This window comes from Hypanus sabinus, chromosome 10, assembly GCF_030144855.1.
Source record: "Hypanus sabinus isolate sHypSab1 chromosome 10, sHypSab1.hap1, whole genome shotgun sequence".
Classification (NCBI taxonomy): domain Eukaryota; kingdom Metazoa; phylum Chordata; class Chondrichthyes; order Myliobatiformes; family Dasyatidae; genus Hypanus; species Hypanus sabinus.
Window position 1 is genome coordinate 77,557,330 of NC_082715.1, and position 23,649 is coordinate 77,580,978.

The 23,649-nt window shown below is 40.8% G+C and overlaps 1 protein-coding gene across 5 annotated transcripts in view; it reads left to right on the forward strand.

Moving 5' to 3' along the window:
- Positions 1-13,218, forward strand: part of egln1a (egl-9 family hypoxia-inducible factor 1a) — a 96,389-nt gene extending 83,171 nt beyond the window's left edge. Inside the window, exons 4-7 of one of the 5 annotated variants that reach the window (XM_059982135.1) lie at positions 479-546; positions 833-904; positions 2,302-2,437; positions 10,524-13,218. In XM_059982135.1, the coding sequence (XP_059838118.1) occupies positions 479-546; positions 833-904; positions 2,302-2,318 (157 nt within the window). In that variant the 3' untranslated portion in view covers positions 2,319-2,437; positions 10,524-13,218. Of the gene's footprint in view, positions 1-478; positions 547-832; positions 905-1,242; positions 1,930-2,301; positions 2,438-10,523 lie in introns of those variants that run through there. The other 4 variants (XM_059982137.1, XM_059982139.1, XM_059982136.1 and 1 more) reach the window with 4 other exon arrangements.
- Positions 13,219-23,649: the final 10,431 nt, after the last annotated feature.

A 23,649-nucleotide genomic window follows, 5' to 3' on the forward strand; every position in this document is an offset into this window, starting at 1 on the left:
CCAAGATGTTCTTGTACTCAAGTTTCTGAAGTCAACATCAGGACACAGCAAGTGATTAAGAAGGCATGAGGTTTTAAATACTAGAATAAAGACATTTAATTGCAATTGTTTTGGGCTTTGGTGACTACACCTGGAGTATTTTGTACAGTCTTGGTCTTAACTAAGAGAAAACACACAATTATGGAAGAACTCAGCAGATCAAGCAGCATCTATGATGTCTCATTTTGGACCAAGTCCCTTCATCAGGATGTACAGGACAAGGAATGGGGAGACCAATTTTGAAGAAAGGAACTTCAAAATTTATCCAAGGACTGAATCCTACTGTTTAGAAACAAAACTGTCCATCAGTATCCATACAAAATATTTTCCTTGATTATTCATTCTGGATTATGTATGAGTTCATAGTTTTGAGTTAAAATGAAGAGCCTGCATAAAGATGATATAGAGGAAAATTTACTACTTTTGTATTAAATTTCAGGTACGCCATAACAGTCTGGTATTTTGACGCAGATGAGCGAACACGAGCTAAGGACAAATATTCAACAGGTACAGTGGCGTCATCTGAGTATTTACACTTATTATAAAGAACAGTGTATGATATTAAAGTTAAATGGCCATACCTGAAATTTTAAGGATTTTACTAGTCTGAATGTAACTTGTAAGATATTATCAATTGAAAGTTACATTAATGTTTTTCTATTACATTTTTATTTCAATAGCTTTATAAAAGCTCTTTGTTTGAGTTGTTACACAATGTTAAATATTATGTCTATGTACAGTATTGATCTAATGCACAAAGTGTACTGAAATGATGTTCACTTCTCTTACACAGATACATGTATAGCAATTGGGGGAAAAAAAAACTCTTTAACCAAAGTAGGATTTATCTCTGATGTACCCATGAGTTAGTAGTTCACTAAACAATTGGTCTAAGCTCTTCCTCTGCTTTGCGACGCTACCTATTTCTATAACTCTGATCTGCATCTGGGGACCAATGCTTCACTCTGATATTGCATTAATGTCTACTTTCAGTACCATTAACTACACGTTTCTCTTGCCTCTTTCCAGCAGAAAATGGGATACTCCCATCTATTGGTCTTTCTAGAGCAGGCTTGGGCAAACTACAGCCCGCGGGCCATATGCGGCCCGTTAAGCTTTTTAATCCGGCCGGCAGAACGATGAAATTATATTAATAAACCTTGTTAACGTTTTTCCCCCGCAATTCTGGCGTTTTCCCAATAGATGACGCACTCTATATACTTTGACCTTTGTTGAGGTGCAGCGTATTACTCCACATTTGCACTTTACTCTTTGTTCGGCTCGACCTATTTGTGTGAACAGGCGTTCAGCGTCATGAATATCAACAAAGCCAGCCACAGATCCAAGTTAACTGACCAACACCTCAGATCCATCCTGAGAATCGCCACAACAAAACTAAATCCAGACTTTGATGCGCTGGCTAAAAAGGGAGACCAACAACACTGTTCCCACTGAAATTAAAAATAAGTTTCTTTGTTGTGTTATGTAAAAAATGCATTTGAAAATATTTTTTTCAATAAGCCTTACATGTTACATGTCATTTCTGTTAAGTGATGGACATGAGTAGTGCGCAGGTGCACGTACGTTCTCAAAATAAAAAAGTGCGCTCCAGATCAAATAACGCGCTCCGCATACTGGCGTGCTGTCACTGTTCTGTCTTTGTGCTGGTCGTTGTTGAGTTTTGGCACAGGGAACAATTGAATAAGAAGGAGCAGGACAAGTAGCCCTGCATCTCCTACCGTTTTTGAAATAAAGACAGTCAGGAGGAGAGTGATGATGATAATATTTTGAAGTATAACAGAATTTTCAGTGCTTTAAAATAATAACTGTTACTATTTAAAAAAGCTGTATTTTATTCATTTAATTTTCAGTGTTTTAAAAGTCATTTCAATAAATAGCTAAATACCATGGGTGTAATGCATTTGTTCATTTTCAATTGAAATTAAAGCACATGTTTTCTACATATCCCATGACATTTTATTTTCTCTTATGAGGTGTATTACCAAAACACTCAGTCCATCTGCTCCTGGTCCGGCCCCCCTGTCAAATTTTAGAACCCTTTGTGGCCCACAAGTCAGAAAGTTTGCCCACCCCTGTTCTAGAGCCTAACTGATCATTTTAACTTGTTGATTTGTGAGTGATGATATTCTAACCCACCTATATTATTTGGACTTTTGTTTTATTTTTAACTATGCATTTCAGTTTAAACTCAAAGGTAATTCCAAGCTCCATACATTTGCAGTTTTATTTTCATTTACACAGATTTGAAATTATATTAGCAATTTTTAAAGAATGAACAAGGTCTTCAGTTTACACGAGGAAATCTGCAGATGCTGGAAATTCAAACAACACACACAAAATGCTGGTGGAACACAGCAGGCCAGGCAGCATCTATAAGGTGAAGGACTGTTGACGTTTCGGGCCGAGACCCTTGTCAGGACTAACTGAAAGGAAAGATGCTAAGAGATTTGAAAGTAGGAGGGGGAGGGGGAAATGCAAAATGATAGGAGAAGACCGGAGGGGTGGGATGAAGCTAAGAGCTAGAAAGGTGATTGGCAAAAGTGATACAGAGTTGGAGAAGGGTAAGGATCATGGGACGGGAGGCCCAGGGAGAAAGAAAGAGGGAGGGGAGCACCAGAGGGGGATGGAGAACAGGCAGAGAGAGAGGGAAAAAAACAAACAACTATATATGTCAGGGGTGGGGTAAGAAGGGGAGGAGGGGCATCAATGGAAGTTAGAGGTCAATGTTCATGCCACCAGGTTGGAGGCTACCCAGCCGGTATATAAGGTGTTGTTCCTCCAACCTGAGTGTGGCTTCATCTTGACAGTAGAGACATATCAGAATGGGAATGGGATGTGGAATTAAAATGTGTGGCCACTGGGAGATCCTGCTTTCTCTGGCGGACAGAGTGTAGGTGTTCAGTGAAATGGTCTCCCGGTCTGCATCAGGTCTCACCAATATATAAAAAGCCACACCGGGAGCACCATATGCGGTATACCACACCAGCTGACTCACAGGTGAAGTGTCGCCTCACCTGGACGGACAGTCTGGGGCCCTGAATGGTGGTGAGGGAGGAAGTGCAAGGGCAGGTGTAGCACTTGTTTTGCTTACAAGGATAAGTGCCAGGAGGGACATCGGTGGGAAGGGATGGGGGGGACGAGTGGACAAGGGAGTCGCGTAGGGAGGAATCCCTGTGGAAAGCAGAAGTGGGGGGAGGGAAAGATGTGCTTGGTAGTGGGATCCCGTTGGAGGTGGTGGAAGTTACAGAGAATTATACGTTGGACTTGGAGGCTGGTGGTGTGGTAGGTGAGGACAAGGGGAACCCTATCCTGAGTGGGGTGGCGGGCGGATGGGGTGAGGGCAGATGTGCGGGAAATGGGAGAGATGCATTTGAGAGCAGAGTTGATGGTGGAAGAAGGGAAGCCCCTTTGTTTAAAAAAGGAAGACATCTCCTTCGTCCTGGAATGAAAAGCCTCATCCTGAGAGCAGATGCAGCAGAGACGGAGGAATTGTGAGAAGGGGATAGCGTTTTTGCAAGAGACAGGGTGGGAAGAGGAATAGTCCAGGTAGCTGTGAGAGTCTGTAGGCTTATAGTAGATATCAGTAGATAAGCCGTCTCCAGAGATGGAAATAGAAAGATCAAGAAAGGGGAGTGAGGTGTCAAGAAATGGACCAGGTAAATTTGAGGGCAGGGTGAAAGTTGGAGGCAAAGTTAATGAAGTGAACAAGCTCAGCATGCGTGCAGGAGGCAGCACCAATGCAGTCATCGATGTAGTGAAGGAAACAAGGGGGATGGATACCCTTATAGACTTGGAACCTGGACTGTTCCACAAAGCCAACAAAAAGGCAGGCATAACTGGGACCCATGCGGGTGCCCATGGCTACACCTCTGGTTTGGAGGAAGTGGGAGGAGCCAAAGGAGAAATTATTGAGAGGAAGAACTAATTCCGCTAGACGGAGGAGAGTGGTGGTAGAGGGGAATTGGTTAGGTCTGGAATCCAAAAAGAAGCGAAGAGCTTTGAGACCTTCCTGGTGGGGGATGGAGGTATATAGGGACTGGACGTCCATGGTGAAAATAAGGCAGTGGGGGCCAGGGAGCTTAAAATCATTGAAAAAATTCAAAGCGTGAGAAGTGTCACGAATGTAGGTGGGAAGAGATTGAACAAAGGGGGATAAAACAGTGTCAAGGTATGCAGAAATGAGTTCAGTGGGGCAGGAGCAAGCTGAGACAATGGGTCTACCTGAACAGGCAGGTTTGTGGATCATGGGTAGGAGGTAGAAATGGGAAATGCGGGGTGTGGGAACTATGACGTTGGTGGCAGTGGATGGGAGATCTCCAGAGCTGGTAAGGTTGGTGATGGTATAGGAGACAGTGGCCTGGTGCTCCTTAGTGGGGTCATGATCAAGGGGTAAATAAGAGGAGGTATCAGAGAGTTGTTGCTGTGCCTCGGCCAGGTAGAGGTCAGTACGCCAGACAACAACAGCTCCCCCCTTATCAGCGGGTTTTATAGTGGGGTTAGGATTGGTGCGGAGGGAGCGGAGAGCAGAGCGTTCGGAAGGAGTGAGGTTGGAATTGGAACAGGGTGTGGTAAAGTCGAGACGGTTGATGTCCCGTCAGCAATTAGCAATAAAGAGATCCAGAGCAGGCAGAAGACCAGAGCGGGGTGTCCATTAAGAGGAGGAGGGTTGAAGACGGGAGAAGGGGGGGGTCATTGGTGGGGGTAGGATAGTCCTTGCCAAAGAAGTAAGCTCGGATACGGAGACGGCGGAAGAAGAGCTCAGCATCATGGTGTACGCGGAACTCGCTGAGGTGTGGGCAAAGGTGAGGCTCTTACTGAGGATAGAGCACTCTCCCTCAGAGGAAGATTGGAGGGAATGGTATCCTCCAAAACAGCACGGATGAGAGATGGAATCAGAGGGGGGGAGGGAGGCTGTATCAGTTGAGAGCGAAGGGTTGGGGTGAGAGGAAGATGGAGCCTCTGAGGGCCCAGGAGCTGACGATGGGATCTGAGGGAGAGGGGATTGCAGAGTGGTGGTGGGGGGGGGAAGAGGAGACAGGAGTCATAATCGCAGCATGTGAAGACCCGGCCTGGAGTTCAAGGCTGGAGTCGTAGTCAGTGGTTGTACAATCGCTTTGAAGCTGTCCATGGTTGAAAAGTTAAAGGGCAGAAGGAATTTTAGATGGGGAGCAGCAAGAGAGGGTTTACTTCAGTTTACTCCTGTTTTTGGTTTTATAATGTTTATACATGAGAAAAGTGACAGAATAACACTATACTTGATTTTGATTCACTATCAGAAGTTTGTTCCCCTACATCAGGGAAGTCCATCACCTCATAACTTTATAATGACCAGAAATTGTAAACTATTATAAATATAATATTTTAGCAGTTGCAATGAAAACTCTACCAGATTGAGTTTCAAAATCAATTTCCCTTTCATTCAGTGTCATCAGTCTTTAAGATTTTTGCTAATTGGGACAGCAGTGAGCATAACAATATTACTGCGCCACTGACCCAGGTTCAATTCTGCCACAGTCTGTAAGAAGTTTGTACATTCTCCCTTTGATTGTGTTGATTTCCTCCCACCGTCTAAAGATAATAGACAATAGACAATAGGTGCAGAAGTAGACCATTTGGCCCCTCGAGTCTGCACCGCCATTCTGAGATCATGGCTGATCATTCACTATCAATACCCAGTCCCTGCCTTGTCCCCATATCCCTTGATTCCCCTATCCATCAGATATCTATCTAGCTCCTTCTTGAAAGCATCCAGAGAATTGGCCTCCACCGTCTTCCAAGGCAGTGCATTTCACACCTCCACAACTCTTTGGGAGAAGTTTTTCCTCAACTCTGTTTTAAATAACTGACCTCTTATTCTCAATCCATGCCCTCTGGTACTGGACTCTCCCAACATCTGGAACATATTTCCTGCCTCAATCCTATCAAATCCTTTAATTATCTTAAACGTTTCAATCAGATCCCCTCTCATTCTCCTCAATTCCAGCGTGTACAAGCCCAATCTCTCCAATCTCTCTGCGTAAGACAGCCCTGCCATCCCAGGAATCAACCTAGTGAATCTATGCTGCACTTCCTCAATTGCCAGAATGTCCTTCCTTAAACCTGGAGACCAAAACTGTACACAATATTCCAGGTGTGGTCTCACCAGGGCCCTGTACAAATGGAAAAGGACATCCTTGCTCTTGTACTCAATTCCCCTTGTAATAAAGGCCAACATTCCATTTGCCCTCTTCACTGCCTGTTGCACTTGCTCATTCACCTTCATTGACTGATGAACTAGGACTCCTTGGTCTCTTTGCATTTCTCCCTTACCTAACTCTACACCGTTCAGACAATACTCTGCCCTCTTGTTCCTGCTTCCAAAGTGGATAACTTCACATTTATTCACATTGAATGACATCTGCCAAGTATCTGCCCACTCACCCAGCCTATCCAAGTCTCCATGTATTCTCCTAACGTCATCTTCGCATGTCACACTGCCACCCAGTTTAGTATCATCAGCAAACTTGCTGAAATAGTTTTCAATGCCCTCATCTAAATCGTTGACATAAATCGTAAAGAGCTGTGGTCCCAATACAGAGCCCTGTGGTACCCCACTAGTCACCTCCAGCCAGTCCGAGAAACACCTATTCACTGCTACCCTTTGCTTTCTATCTGCCAACCAGTTTTCTATCCATGTTGAAACCCTGCCCCCAATGCCATGAGCTCTGATTTTACTCACCAATCTCCTATGTGGCACCTTATCGAATGCCTTCTGAAAATCTAGGTACACTACATCCACTGGCTTACCCTCGTCTAACATCCTTGTTACACCCTCAAAAAACTCCAACAGATTAGTCAAGCATGATTTGCCCTTGGTAAATCCATGCTGACTCAGCCTAATCCTATTACTGCCATCAAGATATGCCACTATTTCGTCCTTAATAATGGACTCAAGCATCTTCCCCACGACTTGACGTTAGGCTAACAGGGCGATAGTTCTCTGTTTTCTCCTTCCCTCCCTTCTTGAAAAGTGGGATAACATTAGCCACTCTCCAATCTTCAGGAACTGATCCTGAATCTAAGGAACATTGGAAAATGATTACCAATGCATCCGCAATTTCCTGAGCCACCTCTTTTAGAACCCTCGGATGCAGAACATCTGGACCTGGGGATTTATTAGCCTTCAGTCCTATCAGTCTACTCATCACAGTTTCTTTCCTAATGTCAATCTGTTTCAATTCCTCTGATATCTTATGACCCTGGCCCATCCATACATCTGGGAGGTTGCTTGTGTCCTCCCTGGTGAAGACAGATCTAAAGTACGCATTAAATTCTGTTGCCATTTCCCTGTTTCCCATAACAATTTCTCCCAATTCATTCTTCAAGGGGCCAACATTGTTCTTAACTATCTTCTTTCTCTTCACATAGCTAAAAAAGCTTTTGCTATCCCATTTTATATTCCTGGCTAGACTGAGCTCATACCTGATTTTTTTCTCTCCGTATTGCTTTTTTAGTTAAGATCTGCTGTTCCTTAAAACTTTCCCAATCATCTGTATTCCCACTCATCTTAGCCCTGTCATACTTCTTTTTCTTTAATGCTATACAATCTCTGACTTCCTTTGTCAACCACTGTGGCCCCTTCCCCCTCTTTGAATCCTTCCTTCTCATTGGAATGAACTGCTTTTGCATCTTTTGTATTATCCCCAAGATTATCTGCCACTGCTGATCCACTGTCTTTCCTGCCAGGGCATCCGCCCATTTAACTTTGGCCAGCTCTTCCCTCATGGCTCCATAGTCTCCTTTATTTAATTGCAACACTGACACCTCTGATCTGCCCTTATCCCTCTCAAATTGTAGATAAAAGCTTATCATGTTATGATCACTACTTCCTAAAGGCTCCTTTACTTCAAGATCACTTATCAATTCCTGTTCATTACACATCACCAAGTCCAAAATAGCCTCGTTCCTGGTTGGCTCAAGCACAAGCTGTTCCAAAAATACATCCCTTAGACACTCCACAAACTCCCTATCTTGGGGTCCAGCACCTACCTGATTCTCCCAGTTCACCTGCATGTTGAAATCTCCCACAACGACTGCATTAGCTTTAGCACATGCCGATGTTAACTCCCTAATCAACTTGTACCCAATATCCACGCTACTGTTTGGGGGCCTGTACACAACACCCATTAGGGTCTTTTTACCCTTACTGTTCCTCAGCTCAATCCACACAGACTCTACTTCCCCTGTTCCTAAGTCACCCCTTGCTAAGGACTGAATCTCATTCCTCACCAACAGGGCCACCCCACCCCCTCTTCCCATATTTCTGTCTCTACGATAGCACGTATACCCTGGTACACTCAATTCCCAGGCCTGATCCCCTTGCAGCCATGTCTCCGTTATCCCAACAACATCGTAGTTCCCCATTTTCATCTGAGCTTCAAGCTCCTGTCTTATTTCTGACACTACGCGCATTCAAGTACAGAATTCTTAGCCCATTCCTCCTCTCTTTGCTTAAAACACTGTCTATTGTACCTAACCCAGCTCCTTGAACTTCCATCGGGCTAATTGCACCTTGAATTTTGATGACCTTCTCAAGATCACCCAAACCTTCTACACATTTAACCCCATGCTCCTTCTGACCAATCCTTTGTACATGTAACTTTTCCAACACATGTTCTGTCTTTCTCCTTTACACAATTAATATTTGGGAAACGTGTATTCCCCACCTGTCCCTTATCCTTCATCATATCATCTTCTCTCGTATTCTGGATCCCTGCCCCCTGCACATCTAGTTTAAACCCCCCCCCGAACAGCACTGGCAAACATTCCTGCAGGAATGTTATTACCCCTCCCGTTCAGATGTAGACCGTCCCTTCGAAACAGATCCCAACGTCCCTGGAACAAAGACCAATTATCCAAAAACCTGAACCCTTCCTTCCTGCACCATGCTCTCAGCCTTGTATTAATGTGCATAATCATTCTATTCTTCGCCTCACTCGCACGTGGCACAGGTAGCAATCCCGAGATTGTCACCCTGGAGGTCCTGCCTTTCAGCTTCACTCCTAACTCCCTGAGCTCTCTGTAAGCAGGACCCCCTCACTCACCTTTCCTACATCGTTGTATGAGTTAGTAGGTTAATAGGTACAATTTGGCAGCATGAGTACATTTTTTTTCTGGAATTTCGTGTTACTTCTCTCTATATCTAAATCTAATTATTTGTTCTTACAAATAGTTATTGATGTTTCAGTTCCAAGTCAGTCACAATGACAGCTCTTTCTTTCCAGTTCAAGTTTATTTTCTTTTGAAAGCAAGTAAACAGTATCTAAATACAGCAGAATGTGAGATTAGATGATCTATTGTGAGTTCAGTGTACATTCCCAGATGCTGGTTCAATATGGAAGTTATTTTATAAAAAGGAGTATCACATTGAATCATCAGAATTTATCTAAGAATGTCACTGTGTGCAAGAAACAAACATGGTTTCTATGATTGTTAGCTGATGGTTATAATTGAAATTGTCAACCCTTCTGAAAGTAGTTGTGGACCACCACCTCTGTGGTCCTGGTGTTGAGCTTAGCACATCTTTTATTGAGTAGGAAGTTGCAGGATTTAATTTTTGGGTTGCTCAAGGAATGCCAATATATTCCTGAATCGTAATGGTGTATTATTTAAGAGAGACCTGGAGTTAGTGATATTCAAGCCCAACAAACTGTGTGACTATTGCATTACTTTATACTTCATTGTTTCCCCTGAGAATTTTGTAAAGAGAAAATGAAGATGATATTAAATATATTCTTGAGACAAGACTTCAAGTCACTGTTGTGGAAAGAATACAATTATTGGAGGTGAGCATTCAAGATTCATGGCAATCCTCACTTCCCAGTCATTAAATTTGCAGTGACTTAATGCACCATTTGCCAATCTGTGGTTTGGGAAAAGTGTTTTCAGGGATCTTCCCTAATAATATCTTATTGTTATCATAATATCATAATATGTCTCATTGGGTTATTATTTCTCTTTGTTTGAAAAGGGCAAATGTAGGATTTTCCAACTCCAAAGTGCAAATTAAGTTGTGCAAGACCCAAGTATCAGCACAGAATATTCTGACTGAAATGCAAGTTTTAAAAAAAATGGTACAAATGGTTGTTTCTTCTAAATGCAAATATAATTGTGGTCAGAACTCTGTCAGGTTTATGTGGTGAATCTCATGAAGTCTTGGAAGTGTTACTTTGTGACAGAAATTATGACTACTATTAAGGATATAATCTTACTAAAACAGCATTGTGGAATTGTATTTCTTTCTAATTAACTCATTTGACAGTTTCATGACTGAGGCCATTTTGCTTGTGCTTGAAGGTTGGAGTAATGGAGATGAGTAGAATAAGCGCAAAGAAAATAATTTATATTTTATTTATATATTCTGCTTATCTAGTTTCTGCAATGAGGTACACATTTTATTTTATTTTACTTCTTTATGGCTACAGGTGAAAAGGGAGTAAAAGTTGAATTAAATAAACCTTCGAAACACAATTTAAAAGAAGTTTGACACTTCTCCTTTTCCACTGAGATATAAGATTTATCTCATGAATGTTGCCAAGTGAGTGGATGAAGCATACAATACCTACGGTTTGTGACTGAAGACGGAAATTCACCAACAAAATGTCATGCAAGAATGGATCCTGAATGGCAAGGCTTTGTATTATTTTCATTTATCTCCTGGATTTTTTTTTTGTTTTCTGTGAAAAGTGCTGTGGTTTGAGCAGCAACAAAAATACCCAAGCTGCAATGGAGTGACGCAGAAATGCTAGAAATTATTCAAATGTTATTTTTCCATTTGTCATACTTGTCTATTAGTCATAGAATCTAATTCCTATTTTTCATTAATTTGGGAATAATTTGAAGAATAAAATGTAAGCTTATGTTAGATAAAATTTTAAGTTTATGTTAATTCTGCAGTAATGGTAATCATGACGAAAAGTATTAATTTTTTTCTTCCTGATTTCAAATTCAGACACTGGTGAGAAAGTACTTCATAATATATCTTGTACTCCAATATAACTTCATTTATCACAAGTGGTATTTACAACAAAAACAGTGTTCTTCAGTTTTGAGCAACAAATGCATGCCTTCCAGCTATCCAAATGATCTGTTTCTCTGTTATTTCCCTTGGCTTATTCCATCCCTTAACCATTTTACCCATGCTTTCATAGCTTTATCATTTATTTTAATTTTGTGACTGTAATCATGGGTAAAGTCCCCACTTTTTGTTTGTAATGAATTCACAGCAGATTATGCACTAAGAGTATTACCTAACAAATTGTGAGGTGCCATATGTGACAGAGACTGAACAAAATGTTATTTTTAAACATAAAATTATAATTTGGGTGATAAATGGGACAAACTACTTAAAACAATCGTTTTCCTAAAAAAAAATTGGTTGAAAAAAACTTTTTGAATTATTAACCAGTTAGAAAATCTCTACCAAGATGTCAAATTCTTAATTGGTTTGGATGCTATATTTTTTGTATATTGATTACATTGAAACAGTGTTTTGTTAATCAGTAGCAAGAGCCCCTTAATTTTCTTCAGTTATTGTTTAAATAACAATGAACCAGTGAACTGATTTTGTACAGTTTTTTTTAATTCCGTCTATTTTCTGAATGGACTCATTTTGAATATTTTCTGCTGACCCTGCATCTATGTAACTCAATATCAAATGCTTTCAGCACTTACAGATGAGTTGCCACAGTAGAGCATTGTTGCCTTTTCCACATGGTAAAGCACTAAACTGATTTTTCTGACAGTATATTTTAAAATTTCCTGTGACATGAGGGCTGTATAGCTAAAGATTCCATAGCATGCACATAAATAACTGCTATTTAGTATTGTTGAACATTATAATACAAAGTGTTAATTATGAAATGAATTGCCAGCTTGTAAACATTGCAAAAAAATTAAACCCTTTATCATTGATTACTGAAACCAAGTGTTTTATTACTTTGACTTGATGAGTCCAATGTGGTATTAGGAAAATATGATTAGTTATGCTGATGTGTTTTCAAGAGGACAGATTTCTTCTTATGGGGCATAAGCCACTGATGGTACTTTGCCCAGAGTCGTCAGTCCTGGGCTGAAAGTTAATCAGCCCTGTTGCTTCCACTGTCACCACATGACATTGTACGTCTTGTAGGTGAAGATCTTTCCTCTTCCAGAGATGAAGTCTTTGGAACTGCTGCTGGCATTTCTGTAGCTCTGTGTTTTTACAGAATGGGATTACTAACCTCCTCCTTTCACAGCTCAGTTTAGGACCTACCATGGTGGAGTTAAGACTACATTTGACAAAGCAAAGATTAATAATAATTCAGTACAAGAAACACAAGAGAATTGAGACCTATTAATTTTGCCTGGTTACAAATAGTTACATCAGCTTACAAGTTGTAAATCGGACTAAAAAGTTTTATTAAAAATCAGATTGATATGAATTGACTTTCTCAGAAGAGGAATATCTCAGAAATAAGATGATTTTATTTTTCTGATGAAAGGTTGTTGTTATGTTTTGTAACTTCAAAACATACAACTAATCAAAAGAAAAACAGGAAGCCTGAAATAACATGTGCACTTCATAGTTTTACTTTTCATGAGGCACGAGCATATGTTGTAGTGGTATAATGACGTCCACAATTCACATATTTTTAACTTTAACCCATAATGAATAATGTAACAACAAAAAATGCTTAATCAAACAATATATTTATAATATTCAAATATTACAGTACTATTAAACACACAGCATTCCTCCCTACTTAGCTATAAACTCCCAACTCAATTATTGCACATTATGGTAATCTGTCACGTGAGTTGGGGCATAGTAGAAGCAAATGAGTATAGCTACATATTCGCATTTCCAGCTGGTTTGTTGTTAGCCAGAAGGAGTGAGCCATGGAAATGATATTATTTTGTTGACCACTACTTGAGTCATTATTGGAATGCTAATTGAAATGCTTAAATACATATAGAATGATAATTGTGACATTATTGGAATACTAACTCGATTGCTAATTTAGCTTAAATACATTAGTTTGACTGCTACTTTCATTACTTAGGTAATTTGAATGCTAGCTTTTGATCGGTACAAGATTGTTCGTCTTTGCTGGTTTCGTAATAAAGGATCGAACATCCCTTTTTCAATTTGGAAATTTGTTATTTGGAAGCACATCATACAGTGTCTATTACCCTGGCTTAGCCTCTCAGTGGTTTTGGTTAGTTTTCAATTAACTGCTACATTTTGTCAACAAAAAAATTATACCAAATAAACACCAGTTTGTGGCAAAGGATTGCCTCAGACTTGTTGGCAAAATTGGAATCACAACACTGAGGACAACATGTCGAAAACAAGAGCAGCTTGCGGTAGGATTATCTGCAACTTTTTGTTGATTCATGCTGTGTGTTTGTGGTTTGAATGGTCAATGCTACCCATCCATTGGGACCGTTGCTCGATCATGTAGTCTTTGCTTCAGGGTTTCTTACTTTGTTTTATTGATGTGCTAAAATATTCCATTTGTCAATGTTTGAATTGAAGGCTGTTTGTTTGGACTGGTTTAAGTGGTGATATTGTGTGGACAGTTGACTACAATTTTTGAATCAAATATCGCTGGTGCTGTGGGTAACCAAAGAGTTAACTGCAAGTTGCACAACTAGCGAAAGTAACATGAGTGTATCAAAGCATGGAATTGATGCCAACAACCCTGCAGTTGGGGCTTGCAAAAGAGAAACTAAAGCTGAAGCTAAGGCTAATCTAAGCAAAAGTCTTCAAAAAGAATATGAAACAAATCTGAACAAAATTAAAATTTAATACCATCAATTAATGATCTTATTAAAGAAAATGCCTTACAAGTACAATCTCATTTTAAGGACGTGACTAATCTCTGTGAAGCTGTTGCTTAGCAACATCACATGCTAATTTCTTTACTTCCCAAGCTCGAGAAGAAAAGACAAAATAAGTGTTTTCAAGCATTGATCACTATTGTAGTGCACTTATAGAGGATGTTAAACAATGACTGAACCAAGCATGTTATTTTGAAGGTCATGTTGTTGCAACAAGTCAATATATGTCCCACTTTCCATTAAACAATGTTTCTCAAACTCCAAAGCAGGCTTTGACTAGGCATAGAACAGATGACCCACAGGATGGCATGAAACTAAACAACAATATGTCTACTGTCAGCACACAAAGTTCAGTTGCAGGAAGAAGATCAGATGCACGACAACTCTGGCAGGGTCTGCAAGACATTACTTCCTACAAAGCAAAACCCAATAGTATGAATGGCAGAGATGCTTCACCACCAGATTAACTCAACGTCTTCTGTGCACACTTTGAAAGGGAGAACACAACTACAGCTATGAAGATCCCTGTTGCACCTGATGACCCTGTGATCTCTGTCTCAGAGGCCGACGTTAAACTGTCTTTAAAGAGAGAGAACCCTAGCAAGGCAAAAGGTCCTGATGGAATAGCTGGTAAGGCTCTGAAAACCTGTTCCAAACAACTAGTGGGAGTATTCAAGGACATTTTCAACCTCTGACTGCAGCGGGCAGAAGTTCCCACTTGCTTCAAAAAGGCAACAATTATACCTGTACCTAAGAAGAATAATATGGGCTGCCTTAATGACTATCACCCAGTAGCACTCACATCTACAGTGATGAAATGCTTTGAGAGGTTGGTCATGATTAGACTTAACTCCTGCTTCAGCAAGGACCTGGACCCATTGCAATTTGCTTATCGCCACGATAGGTCAACAGCAGATGCAATCTCAGTGGCTCTCCACATGGCTATAGACCCTCTGAACAACAGAAACACCTAAGTCAGGATGCTGTTCATTGACTGTAGCTCAGCATTTAATACCACCATTCCCACAATCCTGATTGAGAAGTTGCAGAACTTGGGCCTCTGTACCTCCCCCTGCAATTGGGTCCTCGACTTCTTAACTGGAAGACCACAGTCTGTGCAGATTGGTGAGAACATATCCTCCTCGCTGACAATCAACACTGGTGCACTTCAGGGGTGTGTGCTTAGCCCACTGCTCTTCCCTCTATCCTCTATATACATATGACTGTGTGGTAAGGCATAGCTCAAATACCATCTATAAATTTGCTGACAATACAACCATTGTTGGTAGAATCTCAGGTGGTGACGAGAGGGCGTACAGGAATGAGATATGCCAACTGGTGGAATGGTGCCACAGCAACAACCTGACACTCAATGTCAGTAAGAAGAAAGAGTTGAGTGTGGACTTCAGGAAGGATAATATGAAGGAACGTGCCAATCCTCATAGAGGGATCAGAATTGGAGAGAATGAGCAGCTTCAAGTTCCTGAGTGTCAAAATCTCTAAGGACCTAACCTGGTGCCAACATATTGATGTAGTTCCAAAGAAGGCAAGACAGCGGCTATACTTTATTAAGATTTTGAAGAAATTTGACATGTCAACAAATACATTCAAAGACTTCTATAGTTCTACTGTAGAGAGCATCCTGACAGGCTGCATCACTGTCTGGTATGGAGGGGCTACTGCACAGGACCGAAAGAAGCTGCAGAAGGTTGTAAATCTAGTCAGCTCCATCTTGGGCACTAGCCTACAAAGTACCCAGGACATCTTTAGGGAGCGGTGTCTCAGAAAGGCAGTGTCCACTATTAAGGACCTCAAGCATCGAAGGCATGCCCTTTTCTCTCTGTAACCATCAGGTAGGAGATATAGAAGCCTGAAGGCACACACTCACTGATTCAAGACAGCTTCTTCCCTTCTGCCATGCGATTCCTAAATGGAAATTGAAGCTTTGGACACTACCTCACTTTTTAAAAATATATACAGTATTTCTGTTTTTTCATGTTTTTAAAAATCTATTCAATATACGTAATTGATTTACTTGTTTATTTATTGTTGTTTTATTTTACTTAACAAATTTCACATCACACACTGGTGATAAGAAACCTGATTCTGATTCTGCATACACTAAAACAGAGCTTGATTTAGCTGCAATAATCACACATCAATGACTATCGAAGGGCAAATGGGCTGGAAGAGCAAGGGGAACAGCTACAGAAAAGGATGGAGCAACTTAAGTTGAAGGACAAACGTGCTGGAAGAGCAAAAGGAACAGTTTAAGTTGGGGGAAGAAATTGCCACACATATGGGTTAAAGTGCTAAGGACTTCAAATGTGGTGAGCAGAAAAAGTGCTCCAGTAGGACAGTCCTATGGTTTGAATTCTTATATTGGAAAAGCAGAAAGACAAACACCCAGTATCAATATGGATTTATTTGTTCCTCAAGTGTTTGGGATATGAATAAAACCCCAAAAATGTAGTTCAGGGTGTTTTACTCTCAGCCTGCACTAATGAGACATACTGAACCTATGTCATATCTAACAACTCAAAGTACTCATAGGGACATTAACTTGCAGCATGGAAACACTTCTTGTTTTAGATGATAAAGGTCAGAATAGTACTATTGATATTACGAGGAACCGTATTGGTACAACAGCAACACATTTCATCTTCGCCTAAAAGAGAGATTCAGATATTTGATGGGAAGCCATTGCAGTATCATGCATTTCCTTGAACAGTACACTGGAGGATGCCCTGGAGAACTTGTCAGAAGTGTCAGCATGTTGACCTTAAGAAAGGATATCTAAAGGCTAAGGCTTTACTACAGGAACATTTTGATAATGAACAGAAAATTGCATCTGCCTACATGCAAAAATCTCTTTCTTGGGTACTTATCAAATCTGAAGATGTGAAAGCTCTTCAAGACTACAGTCTTTTTCTTGTAATGCCATGGAAGAAGTGCAGTATATGCAAGAGCTGGACATGCCTGCCAGTATGCCAATTGTCATAAAGAAATTGCCCTATATACTTGGAGATAAATGGAGAATGGTGGTCTGTAAACTGCAAGAAAGGCAAAACCATAAGATTACTTTAACTGATATTGATTTTATGAAAAGGCAAGTAAAGATTTTTACACACTCAGTCTTTGGGAATATACAGGATGTTCCATCACTGGCAAAAGCAAAGGTGTGAAAAAAACTAAGTCACAATTTTTTTCTAAAGTTAAAAGAAGCAGCTTTACCACTACTGTGGCCACTGAGAAGTGAAGCTAGAAATTAACCTGGAACTAATGTAAAGGGAATGGTCTCATCAGCCAAACGTGCTTAACTATTCTGCAAGAGCGAACATACATTAGATTTGTGCCCTCATCTGGAGGAAAGGGCTTCCCTGAAAGTAAATGGTGTCTGCTTTGGGTGTCTGTGTACAGGACACATCAGCAAAAGGATTGCAGGAAGTGTCTTTCATGCAAGTTATGCAGTGGCAAAAATCCCAATGTACTTCACATTCACTCCATTGGAAAGAGTGCACAATCAAAACAAGCCTTGAAAGAATCAGACACAGCAGTCAGTAGTGTCCTGAAATCTAATGGCCTTACGGGGGCTAGTGATCATGATTATCAACTTCCCATAGTTCCAGTACAAGTGAAGTCTAAGAAGGAAACAAGACAGTGGTTGCTTATGCTTTCTTTGATTACGGGAGTATAGTAATGTTCTGCACAGTAGGCCTTGTAAACAAGGAAAAAGGGCATGTCCTCACTTGCACACCTTGGTTCAAGAAAAAATTGTGAGTAGCTGCATTGTTTCAGGATTAGAAGTGAGTGGCTGGCTTAGTGAAAACTATTATGAACTACACAAGAAAGTATGCCTGTCCACAAATTCAACATTCCATGACGCAGGGAATTCTAGGTTGATCTCACCTGAAGCATGTCAATTTGCCAGAGATTGATTCAGAAATTGAGTTGCTGATAGGAACAAATGTGCCTAAAGTGATGGAAGAGACTGGGCACAGCCAGAGCTAACAGTTAACAGGATCTTAGTTTTGAACTTGGATGAGCTTTGGCAGTGGCAGTTCAAGTCAGACCTTCCCGAATGCAGTCAGGACAAACAGGTTGGTTTGTTAAGAGAATATCACAAGTTTATGGAGTTGGTTACAAATTCTGCAAAATTGGTGGATGGTCACTACTAGATTAGTTTGCCTTTCATTAGGAAGGAGGTTAACATGCCAAATTATGGAAGATTGCTGAACAGCATTCTCTAAATCTAAGGAAGAGGTTTAAGAATGATTTGTCATTTTACACTAACTACACGACTTCAAGACCTGTGAGGTAATGTTACAGTTATATAAGACCTTGGTCAGATCCCACTTGGAGTACTGTGTTCAGTTCTGGTCACCTCACTACAGGAAGGATGTGGATACTATAGAGAGAGTGCAGAGGAGGGTTACAAGGATGCTGCCTGGATTGGGGAGCATGCCTTATGAGAATAGGTTGAGTGAATCCTGGCCTTTTCTCCTTGGAGTGACGGAGGATGAGAACTGACCTGATAGAGGTGTGTAAGATGATGAAGGGCATTTACCCAGAGGCTTTTACCCACGGCTGAAATGGCTAGTACCAGAGGGCACAGTATTAAGGTGGTTGGAAGTAGGTACAGAGGAGATGTCGGGTAAGTTTTTCACACAGAGAGTGGTGGGTGCATGGAATGCACTGGTGGTGGTGGTGGAAGCGGATACAATAGGGTCTTTTAAGAGCCTCTTTGATAGGTACATGAAGCTTAGAAAAAAGAGTGCTATGTGATAGGGAAATTCTAAGCAGTTTCTAGAGTAGGTTACACGGTCGGCACAACATTGAGGGCCAAAGGGCCCGTAATGTGCTGTAAATTTATATGTTCTATATTGTTTTCATGAAGGATGCTATCTCCAAAGGTTATGCCAAAAGAGTTCCAGCAGAGGATCTGGAATGTAGTGATGGGGAAGTCTGGTATATTCCACATCATGGTGTTTATCATCCTAGAAAAGAGACTGGATGGGTTTAGTAAAACTTGGTTAGAACCATAGAACATTACAGCACAGAAACAGGCCTTTTGGCCCTTCTTGGCTGTGCCGAACCATTTTTCTGCCTAGTCCGACTGACCTGCACCTGGACCATATCCCTTCATACACCTCTCATCCATGTACCTGTACAAGTTTTTCTTAAATGTTAAAAGTGAGCCTGCATTAACCACTTCATCTGGCAGTTCATTCTACACTCCCACCACTCTCTGTGTGAAGAAGACCACCCCCCCGATGTTCCCTTTAAACTTTTCCCCCTTCACCCATGTCCTCTTTTTTTTCTCCCCTAGCCTCAGTGGAAAAAGCCTGCTTGCATTCATTCTATCTATATCCATCATAATTTTATAATCAAATCTCCCCTCATTCTTCTATGCTCCAGGGAATAAAGTCCTAACCTATTCAACCTTTCTCTGTAACTCAGTTTCTCAAGTCCCGGCAACATCCTTGTAAACCTTCTCTGCACTCTTTCAACCTTATTAATATCCTTCCTGTAATTTGGTGACCAAAACGGCACACAATACTCCAAATACTCCAATACAACCTTATACAACCTCACCATAACATTTCAACTCTTATATTCAATACTTTGATTTATAAAGGCCAATGTACCAGAAGCTCTCTTTATGACCCTATCTCCGTGATGCCACTTCTAGGGAATTTTGTATCTGTATTCCCAGATCCCTCTGTTCTACTGCACTCTTCAGTGCCCTACCATTTACCTTGTATGTTCTACTTTGTTTGTCCTTCCAAAATGCAATACCTCACACTTGTCTAAATTAAACTCCATCTGCCATTTTTCAGCCTATTTTTCCAGCTGGTCCAAGTCCCTCTGCAAGCTTTGAAAACCTTTCTCAATGTCCACTACACCTCCAATCTTTGTATCACCAGCAAATTTGCTGATCCAATTTATCACATTATCATCCAGATCATTGATATAGATGACAAAAAACAATGCACCCAACACTGATCCCTGTGGCACACCACTAGTCACAGGCCTCCACTCAGAGAAGCAATCCTCCACTACTATCTGGCTTCTCCCATTGAGCCAATGTCTAATCCAATTTACTATCTCACCATGTATACCTAGTGACTGAATCTTCCTAACTCACCTCCTATGCGGGACCTTGTCAGAGGCCTTTCTGAAGTCCATGTAGACAACATCCACTGCCTTCCCTTCATCCACTTTCCTGGTAACCTCCTTGAAAAACTCTTAATAGATTGGTTAAACATGACCTACCACGCACAAAGCCATGTTGACTCTCCCTAATAAGTCCCTGTCTATCCAAATACTTGCAGATCCTATATCTTAGTACTCCGTCCAATAATTTACCTACTACCGAAGACAAACTTACTGGCCTATAATTTCCCAGATTATTTTTAGAGTCTTTTTTAAGCAATGGAACAACATGAGCTATCCTCCAATCCTCCGGCACCTCACCCGTAGTTACTGACATTTTAAATATTTCTGCCAAGGCCCCTGCAATTTCAACACTAGTCTCCTTCAAGGTCCGAGGGAATACCCTGCCTCCACGTACTCCGTAATTTCATCCCTAACAATCGATTCCAATAACTTCCCAACCATTGATGTCAGGCTAACAGATCTATAGTTTCCTTTCTGCTGCCTCCCATCCTTCTTAAATAGCGGAGTAACATTTGCAATTTTCCAGTCATCTGGTACAATGCCAGAATCTGATTCTTGAAAGATCATTGTTAATGCCTCTGCAATCTTTTCAGCTACTTCCTTCAGAACCCAAGAGTGCATTCCATCAGGTCCAGGAGATTTACACACCTTCAGACCATTAAGCTTCTTGAGCACCTTCTCAATCGTAACTTTCACTGCAAATATGTCACTCCCCTTACACTCTTGAATGTCCAGTATACTGCAGATGTCTTCCACTGTGAGGACTGATGCAAAATATCCATTCAGTTCCTCTGCCATCTCTGCATCTCTCATTACCGTATCTCCAGCGTCATTTTCTATTGCACCTATATCTACCCTCAACTCTCTTTTACCCTTTATATACTTAAAAATGATTTTAGTATTTTCTTTGATATTAGTCACCTGCTTCCTTTAATAATTCATCTTTTCATTCCCAATGATCTTCATAGTTTCTTTCTGCAAGTTTTTAAAAGCTTTTCAATCCTCTTATCTTCCCACTAGCTCTGGCTTCATTGTAAGCCCTCTCTTTTGCTTTCACTTTGGCTTTGACTTGTCAGCCACGGTAATGTCCTTTTTCCATTTGAAAATTTCTTCTTATTTGGAATATATCTGTCTTGCACTTCCATCATTTTTCACAGAAACTCCAGCCATTGCTGCTCTGCTGTCCTTCCTGTTAATGTCTCTTTCCAGTCAACTTAAATCCCCAACAATTACCACGGCGTTGCCCTTCTGACATGCCTTTTCCATCTCCAGGTGTAATTTGTAATTCACATCTCAGCTACTGTTTGGAGGCCTAACTGACATTAGGGTCCTTTTACACTTGCCATTTCTTAACTCAACCCATAGTGATTCTACGCCTTCTGATACTATGTCATTCCTTTCTAATGATTTAATATTATTTCTTGTACACAAGGCCACATCACCCTCTCTGCCTACTAACCTATCTTTCCAACACATCCACTATCCTTGGACGTTCAGCTCCCAATGGAAGCCATCCTTTAGCCAAGTTTCAGGGATGGCCACAACAGCATACTTGCAAATTTTCACATTGTAAATCTCAAAACTACACAGACCTTTATCATTCTCATAATTATCAGATTTTTCATCAACAGCATTCAGATTAGTACTCATTTTGATACTGCAAATGGACTTTTTCTCTTTTTCTCTTCCCTGTGCAGACCATTTATTTTTGTCTGTCTGGCATGCTCTTTGCATGTGTTCTATTTTATTGCATTTTCTGCAAGGGTGTCTTTAAATCTGCCTTGGTCTCATGCATGTGAGGCCCTTCCACAACAGCAACACAATTTATTCAGCCAGGCCGGTTCCTTTTTAAATGTTCCAATTTTGTTCACGCTCACTTTCAATCCTGACTGCAACTCAATTGCGTCTCTGTCTCCTGGTTCCAATGCTCTTTTAAATCTAAGTTGTGCTTTAATTAGGAGCCATTTTTGAATGCTTTCTTATAAGGTTCCACAAACTAAATGATCTCTCAGTGCATCAATAAGCCTGTCACTGAACTGTCAATGCTCAGACAACTTCTTCAGTTTAGGCACACTTTAGTTTAGATTCCCCTGCTTACGAGACCTAAACCCTTCTGCAATCAACAACAGTTTTGGTTCTATTTGTTCCATCATTACTTTCATGATATCAGCAAAGCTCATTTTGGCTGGTTTGGTTGTCTCGTAAAAATTAGTCAGCACACTATATAGCTTTAAATCCAAAGCACTCAACAAAACTGGCGTTCATTTCTCATTGGCTATTTTCATTTACTTCAAAGTACAGCTCACTTTGCTCAGTGTACATATTCCGGTTACCTTTTATACAATGGAAAGGGCCTGTCTTTTATTTATGATTATTATCACCCGGTACTCACAGTTGATGAATCTGTGAGTTTGCCCATTTTCTGCCTTTTTGAAAACTCTGCCATGTCTGTTCCTTCCCAAAGAAGCATGCTGTGCTGTTTTTATCGTTTCTCAAAACACTTTTGTTTTAAACTCTTCACATTTTACTGCACGTAAACAGGTCGGAAATAGTCTCAGGTTCATTTAAAACTTGCTTGTTGCCACTGTTGTGTTTTGTAACTCCAAAACACAAAATTAATTGAAAGCAAAAACATGGAGCTGGGAATGCATGTCATAGTTTCATTTGTAATTTGGTGAGATGTGCATGAATATGATGTGATGTAATGATGTATGCTATACACGTACTTTTACGTCTAACTGCAATCGATTATTTGAATGAACAAGAAATATTAAATACACAATAAAGCTTATTGATTAGTTTTGAGGGGATGTTGGTATTGAATGCAGAGCAGTGGTCAGTGAAGCCCATCCTGATGTATGGATCTTTGCTGTCTATATTTTCCAGGATTGAATGAAGAGCCAAAGAAATATTAGTAGGTTAATTGGTCACATTGGGTGGCATAAAGTCATTGGGCCAGAAGGGCCTGTTACTGTACTCCATCTCTGAATAAATAATTAAAATATTGGGAAAAAAAGGAACTCTTCTTTTGATTCTTTCACCTACAATAAACGGTAATTTACAGAAACCAATTATAATCTACTGACACAATTGTGTAATGTGGAAGTAGACGTGACCACCCCCTCTCACAGTGCGAACTCCGCATCGATGGCACCCACAGCCAGATTCTGCGCCGGCAAATCACAAACACGAGATTCTGCAGACGCTGGAAATCCAGAGCAATAGGTACAAAATGCTGGAGGAATTCAACAGGTCAGGCAGCATCAATGGAGAAGAATAAAGAGCTGACAACTGGGGCTGAGATCTTTCATCAGGATGGGAAAGGAAGGGGGAGTAATCAAAATAAGGAAATGGATGGGGTGGGGAGAGGGGATGGAATCCAGGCTCAGTGCTAAGTGAAACCAAACAGATGAGGGGGAAGGGGCTGGTGGGTCAGGAGGGGGAGGGGTTGAATTGAGAAGCTGGGAGGGGTAGGTGGAAAACACTGAAGAAGGGATTTGACAAGGAGAAAGGGAATGGGGGAGGGAAGAAATGGGCAGATGAGGA